The 17,300-nt window shown below is 49.1% G+C and overlaps 9 protein-coding genes across 9 annotated transcripts; 3 read left to right on the top strand and 6 right to left on the bottom strand.

Moving 5' to 3' along the window:
• Window positions 1-208: 208 nt before the first annotated feature.
• On the bottom strand, window positions 209-1,890 carry BU24DRAFT_345455 (uncharacterized protein; the record flags this gene model as incomplete). Its single annotated transcript, XM_033523449.1, has 2 exons — window positions 209-1,674; window positions 1,731-1,890. The coding sequence occupies 2 exons, from the start codon at window positions 1,888-1,890 to the stop codon at window positions 209-211; spliced, it is 1,626 nt and encodes a 541-aa protein (XP_033386186.1).
• A 1,002-nt stretch (window positions 1,891-2,892) lies between these two features.
• On the top strand, window positions 2,893-3,555 carry BU24DRAFT_420908 (uncharacterized protein). The gene has a single exon (XM_033527585.1). It carries the CDS (start codon window positions 2,994-2,996, stop codon window positions 3,474-3,476), a length of 483 nt encoding a protein of 160 aa, XP_033386185.1. The 5' UTR covers window positions 2,893-2,993; the 3' UTR covers window positions 3,477-3,555.
• Window positions 3,556-3,690: 135 nt separating this feature from the next.
• Window positions 3,691-5,257, bottom strand: BU24DRAFT_449430 (uncharacterized protein). Its single transcript, XM_033530944.1, has 4 exons — window positions 5,075-5,257; window positions 4,548-5,010; window positions 4,242-4,436; window positions 3,691-4,176 (listed from the first exon to the last, which is right to left on the bottom strand). The coding sequence occupies exons 1-4, from the start codon at window positions 5,155-5,157 to the stop codon at window positions 3,808-3,810; spliced, it is 1,110 nt and encodes a 369-aa protein (XP_033386184.1). The 5' UTR covers window positions 5,158-5,257; the 3' UTR covers window positions 3,691-3,807.
• Window positions 5,258-6,069: 812 nt separating this feature from the next.
• On the bottom strand, window positions 6,070-7,642 carry BU24DRAFT_345379 (uncharacterized protein; the record flags this gene model as incomplete). The annotated part of the gene is made up of 3 exons (XM_033523444.1): window positions 6,070-7,184; window positions 7,241-7,409; window positions 7,508-7,642. 3 exons carry the CDS (start codon window positions 7,640-7,642, stop codon window positions 6,070-6,072), a joined length of 1,419 nt encoding a protein of 472 aa, XP_033386183.1.
• A 413-nt stretch (window positions 7,643-8,055) lies between these two features.
• BU24DRAFT_440650 (alpha/beta-hydrolase) lies at window positions 8,056-10,018 on the bottom strand (the record flags this gene model as incomplete). The annotated part of the gene is made up of 8 exons (XM_033530381.1): window positions 8,056-8,482; window positions 8,543-8,577; window positions 8,719-8,841; window positions 8,893-9,000; window positions 9,046-9,175; window positions 9,225-9,352; window positions 9,524-9,756; window positions 9,854-10,018. 8 exons carry the CDS (start codon window positions 10,016-10,018, stop codon window positions 8,457-8,459), a joined length of 948 nt encoding a protein of 315 aa, XP_033386182.1. The 3' UTR covers window positions 8,056-8,456.
• A 373-nt stretch (window positions 10,019-10,391) lies between these two features.
• BU24DRAFT_449427 (vacuolar ATPase-like protein) lies at window positions 10,392-11,208 on the bottom strand. The gene is made up of 6 exons (XM_033530943.1): window positions 11,200-11,208; window positions 11,109-11,147; window positions 11,026-11,059; window positions 10,965-10,973; window positions 10,817-10,917; window positions 10,392-10,754 (listed from the first exon to the last, which is right to left on the bottom strand). The coding sequence occupies exons 1-6, from the start codon at window positions 11,200-11,202 to the stop codon at window positions 10,593-10,595; spliced, it is 348 nt and encodes a 115-aa protein (XP_033386181.1). The 5' UTR covers window positions 11,203-11,208; the 3' UTR covers window positions 10,392-10,592.
• Window positions 11,209-11,388: 180 nt separating this feature from the next.
• On the top strand, window positions 11,389-11,884 carry BU24DRAFT_420904 (uncharacterized protein). The gene is made up of 2 exons (XM_033527584.1): window positions 11,389-11,509; window positions 11,570-11,884. Exons 1-2 carry the CDS (start codon window positions 11,414-11,416, stop codon window positions 11,729-11,731), a joined length of 258 nt encoding a protein of 85 aa, XP_033386180.1. The 5' UTR covers window positions 11,389-11,413; the 3' UTR covers window positions 11,732-11,884.
• A 1,366-nt stretch (window positions 11,885-13,250) lies between these two features.
• BU24DRAFT_420901 (uncharacterized protein) lies at window positions 13,251-14,871 on the top strand. The gene is made up of 2 exons (XM_033527583.1): window positions 13,251-13,734; window positions 13,792-14,871. The coding sequence occupies exons 1-2, from the start codon at window positions 13,545-13,547 to the stop codon at window positions 14,457-14,459; spliced, it is 858 nt and encodes a 285-aa protein (XP_033386179.1). The 5' UTR covers window positions 13,251-13,544; the 3' UTR covers window positions 14,460-14,871.
• Window positions 14,872-14,891: 20 nt separating this feature from the next.
• BU24DRAFT_160475 (uncharacterized protein) lies at window positions 14,892-16,265 on the bottom strand. The gene has a single exon (XM_033521375.1). It carries the CDS (start codon window positions 16,134-16,136, stop codon window positions 15,162-15,164), a length of 975 nt encoding a protein of 324 aa, XP_033386178.1. The 5' UTR covers window positions 16,137-16,265; the 3' UTR covers window positions 14,892-15,161.
• Window positions 16,266-17,300: the final 1,035 nt, after the last annotated feature.

Raw genomic sequence — 17,300 nt, 5'->3', positions numbered from 1 at the left:
GACCGTGAACCCCAAAAGAAAACTCCAAAGTGCGCGACGGTTCTGCTACTTGACCTTGATCGCAGAGTCCGAGCCAACACTTCTCTCTCCCAGTTGAACAATGGCACGGCCGTAACAAATACAAGAAACATTAAGGCGCAATAAGCTATCAATAAGTATAGACGTCGAAGTGAAAGCGAGACAAAGTAAGGCTGGAGTGAGGACATCACTACTTCCAGGAAGGAAACATCGAGCCGCGAAGGAACCTGCGCATGTGTTCGCTCCCGAGGAAGCTATCCTTTGCGCTCCTCTTTGCCTGTGGCGATGCCTTCGGGCTCTTGTTCAGCCACTTCGAGAAGGTCGATGGGTGTCTTGGTGAGACTTGTTCGTGACCATTTGCGGCCTCCTCGGCGAGAAGAGGGCCCATGATCCTGGGTTCGCATTCGATGGGGCTGAGGATGATGGGCACATCCATGACTTCTTCTTGATGGCGCTTCCACCTGTCGCTGCCGGTGATGAGGGTGAGAGGCTCAAGAGCATCGTCCCAATTGCCTTTGCGCAACTTGACGTCTTCGAAGTTGAACTCCACAAGCGTGCGACGGTGCTTGTGGATGAAGTCGGAGATCTGGGTGGAGTCCATGACAGCGTTCTCGAGCTCCATGTAGCGCATCCGAGAGAAGCGCAGTGGACGCGGTCCGCGCACTTCGCCGCGCATGCTGGGGTGCATGCACTCCTCTTCGATAGGGAGCATGCATGGTTCTTGATCAAGGGAGAGGGGCGAGGGGCCACGTTCGCCTTTCCAGCGGAAGAAGAGCCGGGTAAGGCCACGGGAAAGGGTGCGGAGGTAGGCATGTAGTGTGCGGAGGTGTTCTAGTGATTGTGCGCGGTTGCGGGACGATTTTGAATTGTAAGGGATGCTCTCCATGCAGATGGACAGGCGGCGGATTTGCGCCCAGCGCTTTGCAGATGTTGCTGTGCTGCCGAAACCGTGCATGGGGTGGAGATAGAGGAGGCCGCCAGGGTGAATGGGAAGTAATGAGAGAGTGGAGAGATCGTAAAGAGGCGCGCGTTCAACGGCGATGCGCAGAGAGATGAGGGCATAGTCAACTGCAGTCCTTCGGTGCTTGGGGGCATGTTCGAAACCAGGGCAGGAGATCTTGAGATGTTGGAGGTTGATCATCTCTGAGAAAGCATTCACGAAGGCGGGGACGTTGGTCGCTGCATGGAAGACTGGTGGGTATTGTTGGATGAGAAGGTTCGTCATCTCAGTAGTGCCATACTTGGGAGGTCTCTCCTGGCCGGGCACAATGGGCGCAATTTGGACTTGTGGTTCGTAGAGGAACTGCTTCTCTGCTCCAGTCTCGTGATCAATGATTGGTGGTAACGAAGTGTTCGAGTCATGTGGCATGTGGAAGGTGAACGTCTTGACATGGCGACCAACCCTGGACAATGCTGCCATGCGAGCAGGCTTGGTGAAAGTAGAAGGCTTGAAGGTGACAGTGAGGTACTCAAAGAGATATGGCGCAGCGCGAGTTGAGAAGTCATGGCAGACAAGTCGGAAGCCGGGCAAGTCTTCCTGGTCCATGTGGGCAAGGAGGTTCTCACGACAATTCTCATTCAGCCAGAATCGCAAGAAAGTTGGGTTTGTTGACGACACCAATGTGCAGATGTTGTGATAGCTGCTGGATCGAGTTGCTGCATAATGGTCAATTTCGCATTCTTATCACTGCGCATATGATGAGGGATCTCACATCGTCCGGATATGGTGGTCGCAGGAGTCAAGGGAATTTCACCAAACAACAGCTTTGAGCTCGATCGCGACACTGTGGTCGCGCCACTGGCATAGCTACTTTGGCTTTCGTCTGATACGGATCTCTTCAGCGACGGATGCGCTGGTCGGCTGGAATGCATATTGTGTAATTCTCATGGGATATGTATTGGTTCGTTGGGGGAAAAAAGTAATGTTCTTTCAAAGTCTTCTGTTCGTGATCATTCAGGAAAAAAGGACGAAAAGGCGAAAATCTCAATGGAATCAGGCATGATTGCGACTGGGCCGATGGTATTGGTATTTACCATCACTGTCGGTGTGGATGTGGGGATCGATGACACGTGAGACGCAAGTGTGAGTCAAAGGTCTTCTTGACGCTGGGGGGGCTTGTAACCGGCGAGACTGCGTGGTTTTTCTTCCTTCTCTTCTGGAACTGCTGGATTTGGGAGAGTTATTGAAGAGAATCACGACTACGACACGGTATCGCGAGCGTGAGGACGTGTTTGGGGGGCAGCGTGAATTGATATATACGGCGATGACTGGACCTGTTTGCCGGCCAAGATGGCAGCCTGATTCAGGGCTTGAAACGTTTCGAGGGGAACGACCTATCGGATGAGAGGAGGCAAGAGGACGATGGATTTGTGATGCAGTAGTGGGAGGTTGTGGACATGTCGTGTATGCAGGCGGGAAGAAACAAGATGGCTGGGACGAGAGATGAAGTCGGTGAGTGGACGGAGTCATCCGCTAGGGATATGCACCATGCACCGCTAGCAGATCCGGCACTTTCGCGTGCGTCCAACGCGTGAATACATCCAGAACTACGAACGGCCAGGAAACGAAACAAAACACAGATTTCGAATAAACAAACAAATCGAATGGTTGAAAATGCTCGATTGATTCTCTGGTGGGGAACATACAGTAGGGCTGGCAGACATGAGTCTGGTTTCAGGAATGCAGCCCGTCCGATGTGTAATACTCAGCAGCCCAAAGTACCCTCGTGTAAGGCACTGTATAAGGCACCATAGCATCCCCTACAGTGCACAAACGACGCGTTCAATCAAAACATGCACACTGGTGCACAATAGGCTTCGTGCAGAGTTACCGTTGTGAGATCGCATTCAACGCACGAATTGCATTATCCAACAAGCAGATAGAGGTGGAAACAAAGTTTCTTATCATGGTTATCAAGGTTATCGATTAGCCAACCTTAAATCGAAATTACCAACGGTTCAGGCTCGAGCATGAGATGACATCTGAGACACGCGAGCGGCACGCGCTTGCTGCAGCCGTGGCCGGAAACATGCCAACAGTCGTTCCGTCAAACGTTGTTCGGATTGTCCCTTTTCGTCATTTACAGAGCAGTGTAGGTGTTTGTGTAGCTCTTTCGTCAACAACTACACAGCGAAAACCGAGAGGTAACAACAACAGCAACGATATCTTCACCAAGCTATCGCGACTGTCGCGCACAAGACAACACGACGCATTGCGCGCATCACAACCCAACGCGAACCCAACATCTACTGCATGTCTTGTACTACACAGGAGATCTGCAAACACCCACCTCCCCTTCCTCTTCCTCTCCTCTTGTCCTCCCCCGCACCGGGAAAATGCCTCAAACTACTGCCTGGAGTCACAGGCATGGATATGGGTAGGGAGATGGGGGGTTTACGGTCGCCCCAGATTCACCGGTCGGTCGTTCGTTCGGTCGGTCAGTTTGGACTATCATTAGTAGCCTTGTATTCCCATATGCTATCAACATCTGATCGAAGAGAGGTAGAGCGGCTGGGCATCGACTAGCTAGTGTAGGCCAATGCTAAACGTGTATTCTCTCTTGTAAAAAGACTATGTCCTCTCTCACGTACAAATTATTTGATCAATGTAGATATGTCCAACTCCAGTGTCGATTTTAAACTCATTAGAAAGGTATAAGTTGTTTTGTCCTTATTATCAATTAAGTAGGTATATCTATATCATGACATCCACCCCACATTGACTCCATAACCTCCTATCCCAAACACCCAAATCAAACAAACATAACAACGCACAGCGTCCAGGATCCCTCAGTCCAACTCAAACCGACACCCCATACTCCTCCCCCCACAACTCGACGTCAAACTATAATACCTCCCATCCCTCTTCGCGCCCCTCTCCCTCTCCTCCTCCTCCTCATCCTTCGTCATCGCAGCCTTGTACCAGGCATTCCCATTCTCCCTCCTGACGTCCACGCCCGCGCGCAGGATCGGCCGCAGCCCCTTGCCGAAGTTGCACACGCACAGCACGGCAACGACGAGGGTCGCGGCCGCGAAGAACAGCGCGACGAGCGCGAACAGCACGGTCTCGTTCTGCATGGTGACGGATTGGACGAAGCCTATTTTGAGGAGCTGTTTGAGGCAGCGGGAGAGGAAGGCGAGGAGGGCGAGTTGGAGGGTCTGTTTGATGGTGTTAGTTAGGGTTGTGGGAATGGGGGTGGGAATGCGTGAGGGGGGGGGCTTACGATGATGACGGCCATGCCGAGTTTCGTCTCGCGCTGGACGCAGAAGGCGGATGCGATGGCGTGGAGGAGGGTTAGCGGGATGACGCCCATGGTGAGGGAGAATTCGGGTTCTCTGTAGTGCACTTCGACGAGGTCGAAGAGGAGGATCAGGAGCACTGCGAAGAGAAATGTGAACCGTAACAGCACGAGGTAGATCTGTTATTTCGATCAGTCTAGTTCAATTTCTCTAAAATAGAAGAGACGGGTGGATGGTGGATGTGATAGGGGCATGATTTTGTGAATGGTGGTGGGCAATAGTTGACGTACTTGATACACTAGATATCGATTCCTCATCTTCATATCCGGACTGACATTCTTGTACAAAGCCCATGCGAACTCAATGTGCAAGCCATACGCCAGGCCAACCATCGCCGAAGTGCAGACGCATGCTACCACGATGCACACGATCAACGTCGGCGCCGAGTTCGCCCAAAAGGGTATCTCAGCTTGTGCGAACGGGAAGCCGTACATGTCAGTGTTGATCAGGATGCGTCCGACAGAGGCTTTGGACGTATGGTACTGCAGGCCAATTGCTATGGTGAGGAAGACGTTGGCGATGCATAGGGCGACGAGCTGCACTGTGTTCTTGATCCGGAATGAATCAAGGGTGAGGAAGACTTGGAATATACAACCCAGTGCCGATGTGGTGAGGCACATGGGTATGTTGTATGACAGAGGTACTTGATAGACCACCGGATTCACCCAGTGGAGATATGAAATAAGAATAATGCTATAAAGGGATTAGATAAATCGGCAATACCATCAGGGTGCATAGAGCGGCCAGAAAGACTAACATGTTGCAGACCGTAACGACCAGTGCCTGCACTGAGGTCACGGCCAGTAACGACCATTCCAACGCCGTCTTAGGTTTAAACATGATAAAAGTAGAAGTGAAGAAAAGACATATGGGATATAGAGTTAGAAAGATGTCAGTATGAACAGAATTAGACTTGAAAATTCCATACGATGGAATTTTCTGGCGTTCCACTGAGGAGCGAGGTCCAAGAAAAGCGGGCTCCTATTGAACTATCAAAGTGTGGCTGTCCCTGTCGATCAATTGCCTCTAGCTTCCTAGTGAGACAACGGCGCCTCAGCCGCACCGGAATGGGGCCCTCGGCAGCTGTGTGCAGTACCGTTTCCGTCTGTTGCTCCGATTTGCATGTTCCCCAGAGATGTCATTTCAGCCAAAGTTATTGTCTTGACAATGTTTGGTCACAGTCGGATTTACCATGTCATTGGCGAGTCAGGCAGATTTCGCGTGCTGAATGATCGAATCTCCTTACAAGTATCAACCACTATTTAGCTCAACAGCTGGATCGTATAGAGGTCCGTTCCCAACTAGAAGCCAGGACCAGCGTGGAGTTCTATCCTGATCAAATCCATGAATGTGAAGGACATTATAAAATAACAATACCTCGGTCAGGATTCTACAGCAACTCAGCTTTTGAGGATGTTTTGTATAGCATGATTGCTCTTAGGAAAAAATATTAAAATAAATGTATAGTCAGAAGTCTAGAAGGGGCAATTACCCCTATTAATCACCATTCCTTTCGTATATCTGCGCATTAATGTACTGGATAGAACCTTCGTTCGTCGCTCTGCCATAATCCAACAAGCACGACAAGCCTAGAATTGACTTTCGAGTCTCCCGTACATGCCTAGCACCCTTATCTGCTGGCACTATTCCTCTAGCATTCGTTTCCCGGCATTGGTGGATAGCGGAGCTAGGGAAGCACCTAGAGCTCACGCATCTTTCTCTCTTTACCGACCATCATGGATCTTAGAATGCTCATCGCCGCTTCTCATCAGAAAATCGAGGTGCACCTTCGGGCACAGGTGGAGGTTGATAATTCCCCCTGTACCCATCAATAGGCGGTAGATCTTGACCAATCGCATCCTCGTAGCTTGGCGGAGCATCGTCGTATGGCTGCTCCGGGTGAGCACCCACGGGGGGTCCTTGAGATGGAGAAAACGGTGGTGGAACGCTGGGGCCTGCAAGTGTTGGAGGTGCTTGTGCTTGTGGAAGTGGTGGCTTGAAGCCGACTTTCCCGGAATCACCAGTGGGCGTAGCCTCGAGAAGGGCTTTGGGAGGCGTGATTCCGGAGTAAACCTTGACGGGCAGTCGCAAGGGAAGAACGACAAGTTGATCTCTGCCATGCTCATAGGATCCATAACCTAGACCTACACGGACTTCAAGCTCGTAGTATCTTGAAAGATTGCATGTCTGGAAGGACGGTGCCACGCTGGCGGGAAGAGGTTTGTCGGACCAATATTCTGGATTGATCGGAACCTCTGTTCCTATTGGATCGGTCGGCGAGCCGAGTGGGATACTCATGTTGCTAAAGCTCGCAATGATCCAGCTGCCTGACTCCACTCGTTGAACTTCATGTGCTCGCACTTTGGTATATCCGATCAGTTCAACCTGCAACATCTGCAAGTACAAATTTTTGCCCCGTTCGCTTACGTTCTTGACCAAGATTCGCAAGGGAAGATCCTTATTGCAAGTGAGGATAGCGGGATTCGGAAGCCGGGCGTCAACGGAGAATCGAGGTGGTGTTCCCGCGTTCGAGGGAGATATTGGAAGTTCAGATGAAGATCCAATTTTATCGAAGAAACCCTTCTTCTTGCTCGCAGCCACACTTTGCGCGTTCTCCAAAAATTGATGTGATCTTCTCGCATATGCCTCTCCGTCTGACAGCTCTGGCCGCGGCTCGATTGGTAGGAAGGTGAAGTTCACTTGGGCTCTAGGATTCTCCTTGAAAAACTGCGGGCGGTTGACGGTGACCTTTACGTAGTATCTGATTTCAGCCTCCCCCGGAAATCCCGTAAGTGAGGGGGGTAGGGTTTGTTTTATATGTCGCGTTGGGGTTTTCGCCATTTCTGGTACGATGCCGCTAAATTGTACTGATAGCTGTTTAGCATACCATGATTAGGCAAATGTATATGAACACTACACATACCGTTGGTAGAAATACTGTTAGATGGTTGACAGGCAGTATTCAAAGGCAGTTTGAGTTGGAATGGGTATTCGTATTGACCTGAGTTCAGCGTGTATGTTGCCTTAGATCCCGCCAGGATATCTTCTGAGTGGACGTTTGCGGGCCAGACTACTTGAGTCTTGTACAGGATCTACTCCGCGAATGGAATGTTAGCTTTGCAATATGACTTTTGCTCTCTATGAAACTGTGCTCCAAGATATTGGAGTAAGTTTCGCATATCGCACTCACCTTGTGGACCTCCAGTACAGGCCGCTGTCTTTCAGGCCTATCCGGCCTAATCGCAGCCATTAGCCTGGTCTTCGACTCGCCCTCCAACTTCACGATTATACTGGATACATTGCTCGGGTTTGGCACCCTGAGCATCACCTTGCCCTTAATCACATCGAGATTGGTGTAGTGGCTGTGTGGGTGTTCGAGAGCGATAGAGACGAGCATCGCGGCACGCGGATGATTAGGTTACGATTCGCGAGGATGTGCTTTTACGAAAATACGGATTTATGCCTGAGAGTTTCAACCGACATAGCGTGGCATTTAATTGATTTCGGGCGAGCAAGGAGCGCTGTCGTCGCGCTGGAAATCGTACTTTGTTGGATCGCACAGCCTGGAGAACGCGTGTGCAGATATAAGTCGATGTAGGGCTTTTGGGAGCGCAATGATGCAAGAGGGCAGAGGGGTAATAGGGCTGTGACTGTGACTTTTAACGGTGGCAGGGCCAAGCCAATTGCGACCAATTTCCCCCGCGACTCCCGGCTGGTCAGTTTAGGCAATCGTACGTCATTTTTCTTAATTATAGACTTCCAATACCTTGTAACGTCCAAATAATCTAAGACATCTATAAGTCTTTTGAATTGTCAATATGTACGCTTTACAATAGACGCGACATGGTGACATGATTTCGCATCTGTAAACAACATTACGCCCAAGTCCGTTTGTGTGTTCGGGTTCCCAAAAGAGCTTTACTGCGGAAAGTCGGATGTGGCGCAGCCCAACTGTTCAAGGCACCTTTCCCCTTTTACCAGTCTTTCAGGGCCAACTCACCAGTTTGTAGGAATGCATCTTCAGCTCAAAGGGCTCATTCGAAACTGCTGACGCGGACTTATGCTTTCGATTCGGGGGCTGATATTTGACCTTCCCCTCATTCCTCACACAAATGTGGTTGCATATTGTGCGAAACCACTCAAAGGCCTTTCTTCGCTAACATATCTTTTGTCGTCGCATGAGCATGTAAGAATCAATATGTCCGTGACGTGTCAGGAAACTTACCGGCTATATCTAAATATAATGCAATGGCATTGAAACTGCCTCATCATCAGCAGCTGTAGGTGTGGATGCATTGGACGTTGAACGATTGACATAAGAAATCCCAGGTAGCTCGAAGCTGTTCAAGGAAAATGACCGAGCAGTCATCCAAAAGATGGCTGCTGGTTTTGGAGACTTACTTTCTTTTGCCGCCAGTCAATTCCCAAATCCACCATTTTAAGCGGTTTGTCCAATTGATCAGATCCAGATGGCTTACACCAATCAATGTTCCTTGATACTGGCCCCATTGACTTGATGAGACACTGGAGTTGTCAACAAATGTGTCATTCAGTTGATGGGACTGCACAGTATACCTGACCAACCCATCATTCAAACCACCTTCAATACGCTTTATGATGCCGTGAGAGGCAGCAAAGACTGACCAGGCAGAAGGTTCAAGCGAAGCGCCGTAGGAGTAATACCTAAATGTGTGAGGGCAGATTCCAAGATTGAGAAACCGAACTTACTTCACGCCATCAACGTTTGGAGTTCTTGGATTAAACGAATCTTGCATGTAGCTACACGTCAGTTGAGAGAAAGCGCCGGTTTCCAGACCAATGTACTCCATGATCTGATAGATGCGCTTGATTTGGCGGGCTATCAATGGTTAGTATCACATCTGTCTTGGGTGCTAATCGTGACCCACCTCCGATCGACTCGAACATGTAGTCCGCGAATGCGGAGCCACGATGCGGCGTGGCAATGGTTGTCAGAGATAGAACGTTGAAGTCGGTTGGTTTCAAACAGCTGATCATATATCGAGAGTCGAGTCCACTTCATTACTTAGTCTAGGCGGACACGAAATGGAAGAGAGATCAATTACCCCTATTCACATGTCAGTACACATCGAGTGGTTCGATGATAGGCAACATACCATGCTGTGTCTGCTTTTGATTAGCCATATGTTTCTTCCATTCACCGAATCCTAGGGATGCCTATACTTACGCTATGATGTTGACATCCTTGCCTTTCGCCTGAGCCGATATGCTCTCCGCAAGCTTCTCTGCCCTCGCCTCTACCGATCCAGACGGTGGAACGGCGGCAACAATGACCTCTACGCCTTTCGCAGACAGTGCTTCGGTTATGCCTCTCCAATATTGTATTCCAGGGAGCATGTTTCCAGCCAATTTAAGCTCATTGAAGCCAAGTAAACCGTGTGCGAGAACAAGTGTGTGTTTCTGGTCGATTCGTTAGGTGCGCTTACAGGATATGAGGTCGTACATACGGGAGTATCTACGGATTTGTTAGCAGAGCAGTATGATATGAAAATCATACAATACCATAGTGGTTTCGTATAATTGCAAATTCGTCTTCAATGCGGCGCCCGATGTTCTGAAGTCGCGGATCTTCCAACAACCGCCGAGAGGTGCTGAATGCACACACTTTTCTTTGCCATCGCAAAGTCGAGCGAGGTGTCGCTCGATAAAAGATTCGTATCATGAGGCGAAGGGATGTGATAGCATCGCGTTGCGTGAATGGTATGCAGATTTTGGACGACTAGGTCGCCAATTGAGAAGTCGCGTTCCAACCGGTGACGTAAGGTCAACATGGGTCCTGTACTCAGAGCTTCAATCGCAATCAACATGTGCAAAGTCACAACGTGTAGTCGTGTGTTCTATCGTAATATAATGCAAATCTCAAGATATTGTTAAACTCAATGTTTTCAATGTTGTATCATCAACACAAGCGGAATTCCTATCTGATAGGTCCGAGTTACGTGCGAGAAGAACACATGCTTGATAGAACGATATATACTGGCACTTGTATTACACAAGAGAATATCCTTTAAACGCAACCTTGTGATTATCTATTGCTCTCTTCCCAAAGCATCCTTAGGGATTGTCTCTATCTCAATTGACCTGCTGATAACATCGGAGAGCACCAGGTCTAGGCTGCCCTATTCGTCCGTGGCGTAGACTCAACATCAGACACCAAATTCCTTGACCAGAATCCATCTGAGCTGGCCCGTATGTTTGAAAGACATGTTGTGGTATTAATTAACGCGAGTTGGCATTTACTGTGCATGTAGCGGCTCAGGTTTAGCGTTCGTGACAGCGTTGATCAACTGCTCAACAACCTTCGGTCCGGATTTCTTGCCAATTCCCTCGATTTCCTTAATCTTCTCGTCGGTCTCCTTGTTGGCATCTTCTTCGGCCTTCTTGTTTCCGGAGGTGTGCTAGCGAAGAGTAAGCCTCTGCCTAACGTGCGCCGATCGGTCCCTTGTCCATATCAACGTACCTCCTTCTCAAACTTCTGAAACTCCTCGTCCTTCTCTTTGCGGTATTCTTCAATCTCCTTTTGGGCTTCGCTTCGTGCGTCTTTTACTCGTTTCGTGCGGTCTGCGAAGTCAGCGGCTTGAATCAGAAGCTCCTCGGGCTCGCTTTACATTCTCTAGCTAGAAAGACATTAGCCAAAGTGACAGTTATATTCAAGTCCACCCTACTGACCTTTCTGAACAATCTTCTGAGCTTCGCGCTCGGCCTATCGTCATCGTGAGCTTTCCCAGCTTGAAGTGGGCTGTGTGCCTTACATCGAGGAGGGTTTGGATACCCGCTGAGTTTTGAGCAGACTAGCATTTATTAGCATTGTAGAATACAGGTCCACTGAGGATAAGATCGTACCATATTGAGGGGACGACAAGATAGAGCTGGAGACTTGCTATGAGGTCGTTGAGGTCCAAGTTGCGGAAACGTCGAGCGGCGGGCGGAGCCTTGGCGTCATGGCCCAAGCTCCTCCGCCAAAAACTATCTTCATCATTCCACCACAGCTTGACTATTTTCTCTCAATGTGGCTGTAGAATTATTGTATTAATATATATTTCCCACATTCGTTGCAATGTCGCGAGCATCCAAGTTAACTCTTGCAGCGACCTCATTGGGCGCTGTTGGAATCGTCATCTTCGTTCACTATTCACAGCGCGCAGAGAAGGCTGTAAGTCACTCCACGATAATAGCAGACTGATATTCTGTTACTGACCGAATTACTCTCTAGGCAATGCATGCCGGCGTCATCCGAGACTACGAACAGCAACGTGTGAAAAGGGAGAGACAAGCAGACTTTGAGATGCAACAAGCACTGGAAAAAGAATACCGTAAAGTTCAAACCGTTTCGGATAGTGGAGGGCCCGAAGCCCCTGGAGGGACAGCACGATAGTGAAGACTTGGAGGGTATGACATGGCAATGCTGCTTATTGTTACAACCGTCGTTGGTGGTAACGGTGAGAACGTTCTATGCCCCTGACACTGCCCTATGTCAATCTACCTGGGGCGTACACATCATCTACCTCAGCCTGGTTCTGGTGTAAGGTCTGTCAAACCTGACCTACGTGCTGGGAGAAATTTCCCTGACGTTGAGATAGGCTTCATCTGGGTCTACAATTTCTCAGGCCGGTCATTGGCGGAAACCTCTCAGTGAAAACCTGGAGAACACTTCGGCCACCCCATTCAAATCCTTCACCAAGGAAACTAGTAAATTTTGCAGCATCAGGAGAGTGCTGCGCCTCTTGCTCTAGTTAGCGAAATAATTGTACAATATCTACGCTCTCACGATTTTCTGGCCTTAGCTCATTTCCGGAACGAATAGAGTACTCTTCCCGCAACCCCCGCTTTTGCGATTGTCTATGTCCTTGGGTGAAAATCCTCCGGGGAGTGTCTTGATCGGGTTGACGGACGCCTCAGCCACGATACCAGACTTTCGGTGAATCCTATTCTGTTCGCCTAGCACTTGATTAGACCGACCGACCACCGGCAGGTTGATTCCAAATCGCATTAATCCACGGTCATAAACGGGCGTCAGTAGAGCATAAACAATCAGATTCTACACAGTAATGTGTTGTTTTCTCTCATCAAAAAGGTCTATTAACATACAAGGACAAAGACAGCGTTCGCTGCTTTCCTAGAAATTCTTGGTTGTATCTATCAATCAAAGAAGCCGACCAATTATTCGTTGCCAGGGGAATGTGTTTGCTGACCGGTCATATTAGCCCATGTCCATTGACCCTCATACAGATCATCAGACTAAGGAGCAATAATGCTTGCCGACGGGCGGATGAGGTGGCCTTACACTTGGCATCATACTGGCATATGATCCAACGACACGACCACAACATATCTCTACACGTCGTGTATACTCGTAACTTTGCTGACCACAACTCGATCTGAAGGTGTGATCTCAACGTAAATTGAGTCCGTCGGGCGAGGAAATGTCGTCACGACAAAGCCACCTTCTAGTCGGTCCCTGATTCTAGAAGACTTCCAAGTCGGTGATTAGTGCCGGTAGGGTCGCCACAATTGATTCGCGAACCATGACCTCATGATGTATTTGGACTTGTAGAGACCCTTTCCTGCGGATTACAAGCCTTTTCCTACGCCACTAATCACCTTCCTAGTTACCTAGTATGAGTTGGTAGTCTTCTTGACAAATATTTGCGCACAGTTTGATGCCCAAATGCATAACGAAGGCACAGTTTAGTAAGGATCAATGGGAAACGAGCCCTTAAGAGTGCAGCACAGCCATGATATGATACGATGTAAGTGATCACGATGTTAAGCTTTCTGTAAGAGGAACTTGCAAAGGGACATCGGCGTCTTTATTGAACAAAGATGCCTAAAAGGTCAACTCATAAAAGGCTTGAAACCATTGATTCGTCCATTCGTTCCCGTGTGTGGGCTGTGCTACATGCCAAGGTACAGGCCTAAGCCGGTCTCTCTTTACCAAACACTCAAAGTTACATAAAGTTCAGATTCCCTCATCACCACGTCCCTACATCAGCACTTAACCTTTTCTTAACACATTCGCGTGGCGCAGGTCGATATCTATCAGCACCTGCGAAGACATCCAACGAACGCTTCTTGCATACACGTCCTACTTCCGCGAACGACTTCCTACCGCGCGCGCTCCATTGCGTTAAAGCGTGTTGCTTACCCCTGTCACACCTAACGACGTCACACATTATCGAACTCACATCATGAGATTCCTACAACTCTTTGCCTACGGCTTCCTTGCCACATCGTTCGCAAATGCTGCATCGCTACCAGAGAGCAATGCACTCAGCATTCTCGCGGAACACGGTGGTAGCGTACCTAGGTCCGAAAACATAATAGCACAAGAGAATGCGCTTGAGAAGCGCAAAGGTGGAGGTGGCAAAGGCGGTGGTGGTAAGCATAGCATTTCGTCATATCATATACGAGTCCCTCCCTAACACCTATCTTCAGGCGGTGGCGGCGGCGGCGGCGGCGGCAAAGGAGGAGGAGGGGGTGGTGGAGGAGGAGGAGGAGCTCGCACCCAGCCCAACTCCAATGTCGGCGGATCAACGAAACTAGGATCGGGACCACCTCGCGCATACGGAGGAGGATACTACGGAGGGGGAGCCAGTGTACCATACAAGGCTGGTGGAACTTCCAACAAAGGTCTCAGCGCTTCACCCGCGATCGTGCCTGTTGCGGCCCTGGCTATCTTCCCTGGTATCTGGCTCTGGAGCGTCTACCCGTACCACTTGAACTCATACCGATTCTACAACTCGAGTCGCCACAATCGCACGGAGAACCAGAATGAGCGTCGACAAGAGCAGCAGGGTCAAAACGAAACCCTCCCCGTCACCTGTCTGTGTGAAGAGTTTATGTCATGTGGGTGCGAGCAGAATGATGACCCATCATACATCAACGACCTTGTCGGAAATGGCAGCTATGATGCCCTAAACAAGACGCTCGTCAACGTTGCAGACGTCAACGGAACCAAGACCCTTGTTTTGAACGGATCGCTCCCCAATGGAACGACCGCACCTGGAGGAGAGGACGACGCCGCTGGCAACCTTCGGATCCCCCATTACTCCGGCTATGTCGCCATGGTCATGACCGTTGTCTACATGGTAGTTTTCTTGTAGACCAACCCCTCAATGTCCAATTATTTGGCATACACATACGTCTCTTCTAGCGCACGCGGCATCCCTTGGTCTCTGCTAGCATACCTAGAAGTGTGGTTCTTCCAGACTTATTCTTATTTCGTACGGCTCATGACATTGGTGTTACACTATGGCGTCCATGTAACTGGGCTTGCTTAACGGGAGGTTTTCTTTTTTTTGTTTCTCGGTATACCCCCCAGTTTTGGCCATTCACTTCACTATGATCAGTACATAGTTCGTCATAGTTAGCTTTTCGGAGTATCATGCCCGAACTCTATTCTGCTCTTCAACTGTTGGTAGAACATTAAATCTATTTACATCATCTTATACATAAACATTGTAACTGATTTGCTAAAAGTGGAGCATTCTAAATATATCCAATTTTCATATCACGGCTATTTCATTCCTACTGAAGTAACACCCTTCAACATGTGTTCTTTGTCTGTAACTATTTTACATTTATCTTGAGTCTTAACACCCGATCTATCCAGTGCTGTCTGCCTTGACACCAGTCTCAACCTACCCTCATCCCTGTCCCTTCTCCAATGCAGCGGTGATCCGTCCTACTCGTATTCTACCCGCCGAAGTTCTTAGTGGTCCATGTTCTTGTTCAGTTCAGTTCTCCAAAATGAAAACCTCCCTTCGATGCTCTCCCCCGTTTGGTGGTCTCCGTCGCGATATCGTTTACTTCTCTCGACCAGGTGTCGGAGGAGCTTCTGCCGGAGGCGTTTCGACCGGCCTTCTGGCAATAGAGGCCATTGTTGCCGAAGCTTGAGCCTTGGGGAGTTCTTTGGGGGCGTCATCATCAAAGATTTCCGGTAGAGAACTAGAACTGACGAAATCCCAATTTTCCTCAGCGTCTGGATCTGAATTGACATTGCTGGCTTGGGAAGGTGGCTTTTCTGGGTTAGCGATCGCTGGAGGCGTTTCGGCCGCCCTTCTGGCGATGGATCCCTTCGTTGCCGACGCTTGAGCCTTGGGAATTTCTTCGGGGATGTCGCCATCAAAGATTTCTGGCAGAGAACTAGAACTGACGAAGTCCCAATTTTCCTCAGCGTCTGGGTCTGAACCGGTATCACTGATCTTCGTTGGTACCTTTTTTGAGTCGGCGACTGCTGGAGGTGTTTCGGCGGCCCTTCTGGCAATAGATCCCTTTGATGTCGAAGCTTGAGCCTTTGTTGCCGAAACTTGAGCTTTGGGAATTTCTTCATCAAAAATTTCTGGCAGAGAGCTAGAACTAACGAAATCCCATTCTTCCTCATCGTCTGGATCGATATCGCTGCGCTGGCCACTGGTACCCGCCCCGGGAGCAATATCACGAGCTTGAAGGTGGTCGCCATAGTCATCGTCGTCAAAGTAATTACCCTCGTAAAGATCGCGAGTTTCGAGGTACGCGGCATATTCATCGCCCTCGTCAGTGGAACTCCCATCATGAAGATCGCGAGCTCGAAGGGTTTCCGTATATTCGTCTCCGTACTGGTCCTCGGAACCGATTTCGGGGTCTTCTAAACCTCCGGCGTACACGCTCTCATCTATAGGATAGTCTTCGATAGGAGGAGCAAGAGCTCCTCCTTCTTTACGTCCAGCATCGGAAAGAGCATGCGTCGTCCTAATTTGGTAGTGAAAGATTGCGAAAAGCGCTATGCGAGCGAAACGCATGGTAGCGGCTTTTACGAAGAGAAGAACTTAGGGAAAGAATTTATACTGATTAATTTAACCAGCCAGCTGGGTTGGAAAAGTAGGTGTCAAACTAGGTGAAGAGACAGTGGGTGATTAGAAGAAGCAGAAAGACGGTATCTATTCTATTTACACCGTAAAGTAGCATATTGACTATAGTCCGAATTTCTGGTTTATTTTGTGGACCAAGGAGCTCTAACTTGTGTTGCCTCTCTTAGAACAGGTGTTGAAACTGACGAGCAGACCGGTGGTGAACGAAACGGAGGTGTTGTTATTCTGTGAGCCTTCATTATGGATTCGTTGTGTGGTTAATCAATCAACGGAGTTTTCTTTTGTGCAAGTTGATTCAATAGTTTCAAGGGGATTTGACAGATGTTCTTGCTCGTTTATCATTTCCGTGCTGTGACAGAAGCGTGTTGGTGGCCGAGCGATAGCTCCGAGATCTTCGTCCTCGAAACATCCGAATACCTAATCCTGAAGCTGGAACAACGATCATCCGGAGTACTCGTATCAGAAGTCCTTTCATTGTATACCTGTTACTGACCGTTTACTCTGTCGATCTATACAACGGTGTACAAAAACTCGCTGAAGCCATGCACGTATACAAATGTCCTACATTGCGAATCTATCTTGCGTATACACCATCTTCAAAGTTGCTGCGCTCGGCAAAGTTCTGTAAATGAAACCGAGTGACCGAATATTTACAACCCACCCCTACAACATGCATACCAGTAATTACAATAACCTCAACTCCGTACGTCATCATAATTTCCAATCCAAATACTCACCCGCTGGCGCAGCAATCCCTCGTGCTGACCGACACTCAACATTGCATCACACGGAAATTACTGACCGCTATTTTCCCCCATCCCGCTTTCTACATTCCCAAGGTCCCGCGTAGACGATCGTGCAGATATCCGTGACTCCTAACTTGAAGACACTCATCATGTATGAGCATAAGCAGATCAACAACAAAGTGTCGCGTGCATGTGCGTGCGCGCGCGCACAATTCCGACCTCTCGATGCGCTGTCTGGAAGGAGAGGCACGCCAATTTCCGTCACATCACCGTCATCATAATCATCGCTGATTTTTTCTTTCGATGCATCGCCTCGTGGAGAACTGGGGTTCTTCACCGATGAGAAAGA

This window comes from Aaosphaeria arxii (assembly GCF_010015735.1).
Source record: "Aaosphaeria arxii CBS 175.79 unplaced genomic scaffold BU24scaffold_3, whole genome shotgun sequence".
Taxonomy (NCBI): Eukaryota; Fungi; Ascomycota; class Dothideomycetes; order Pleosporales; genus Aaosphaeria; species Aaosphaeria arxii.
The sequence above is the reverse complement of the archived record's forward strand: the minus strand, read 5'-3'. Positions and strand labels throughout refer to the sequence as shown.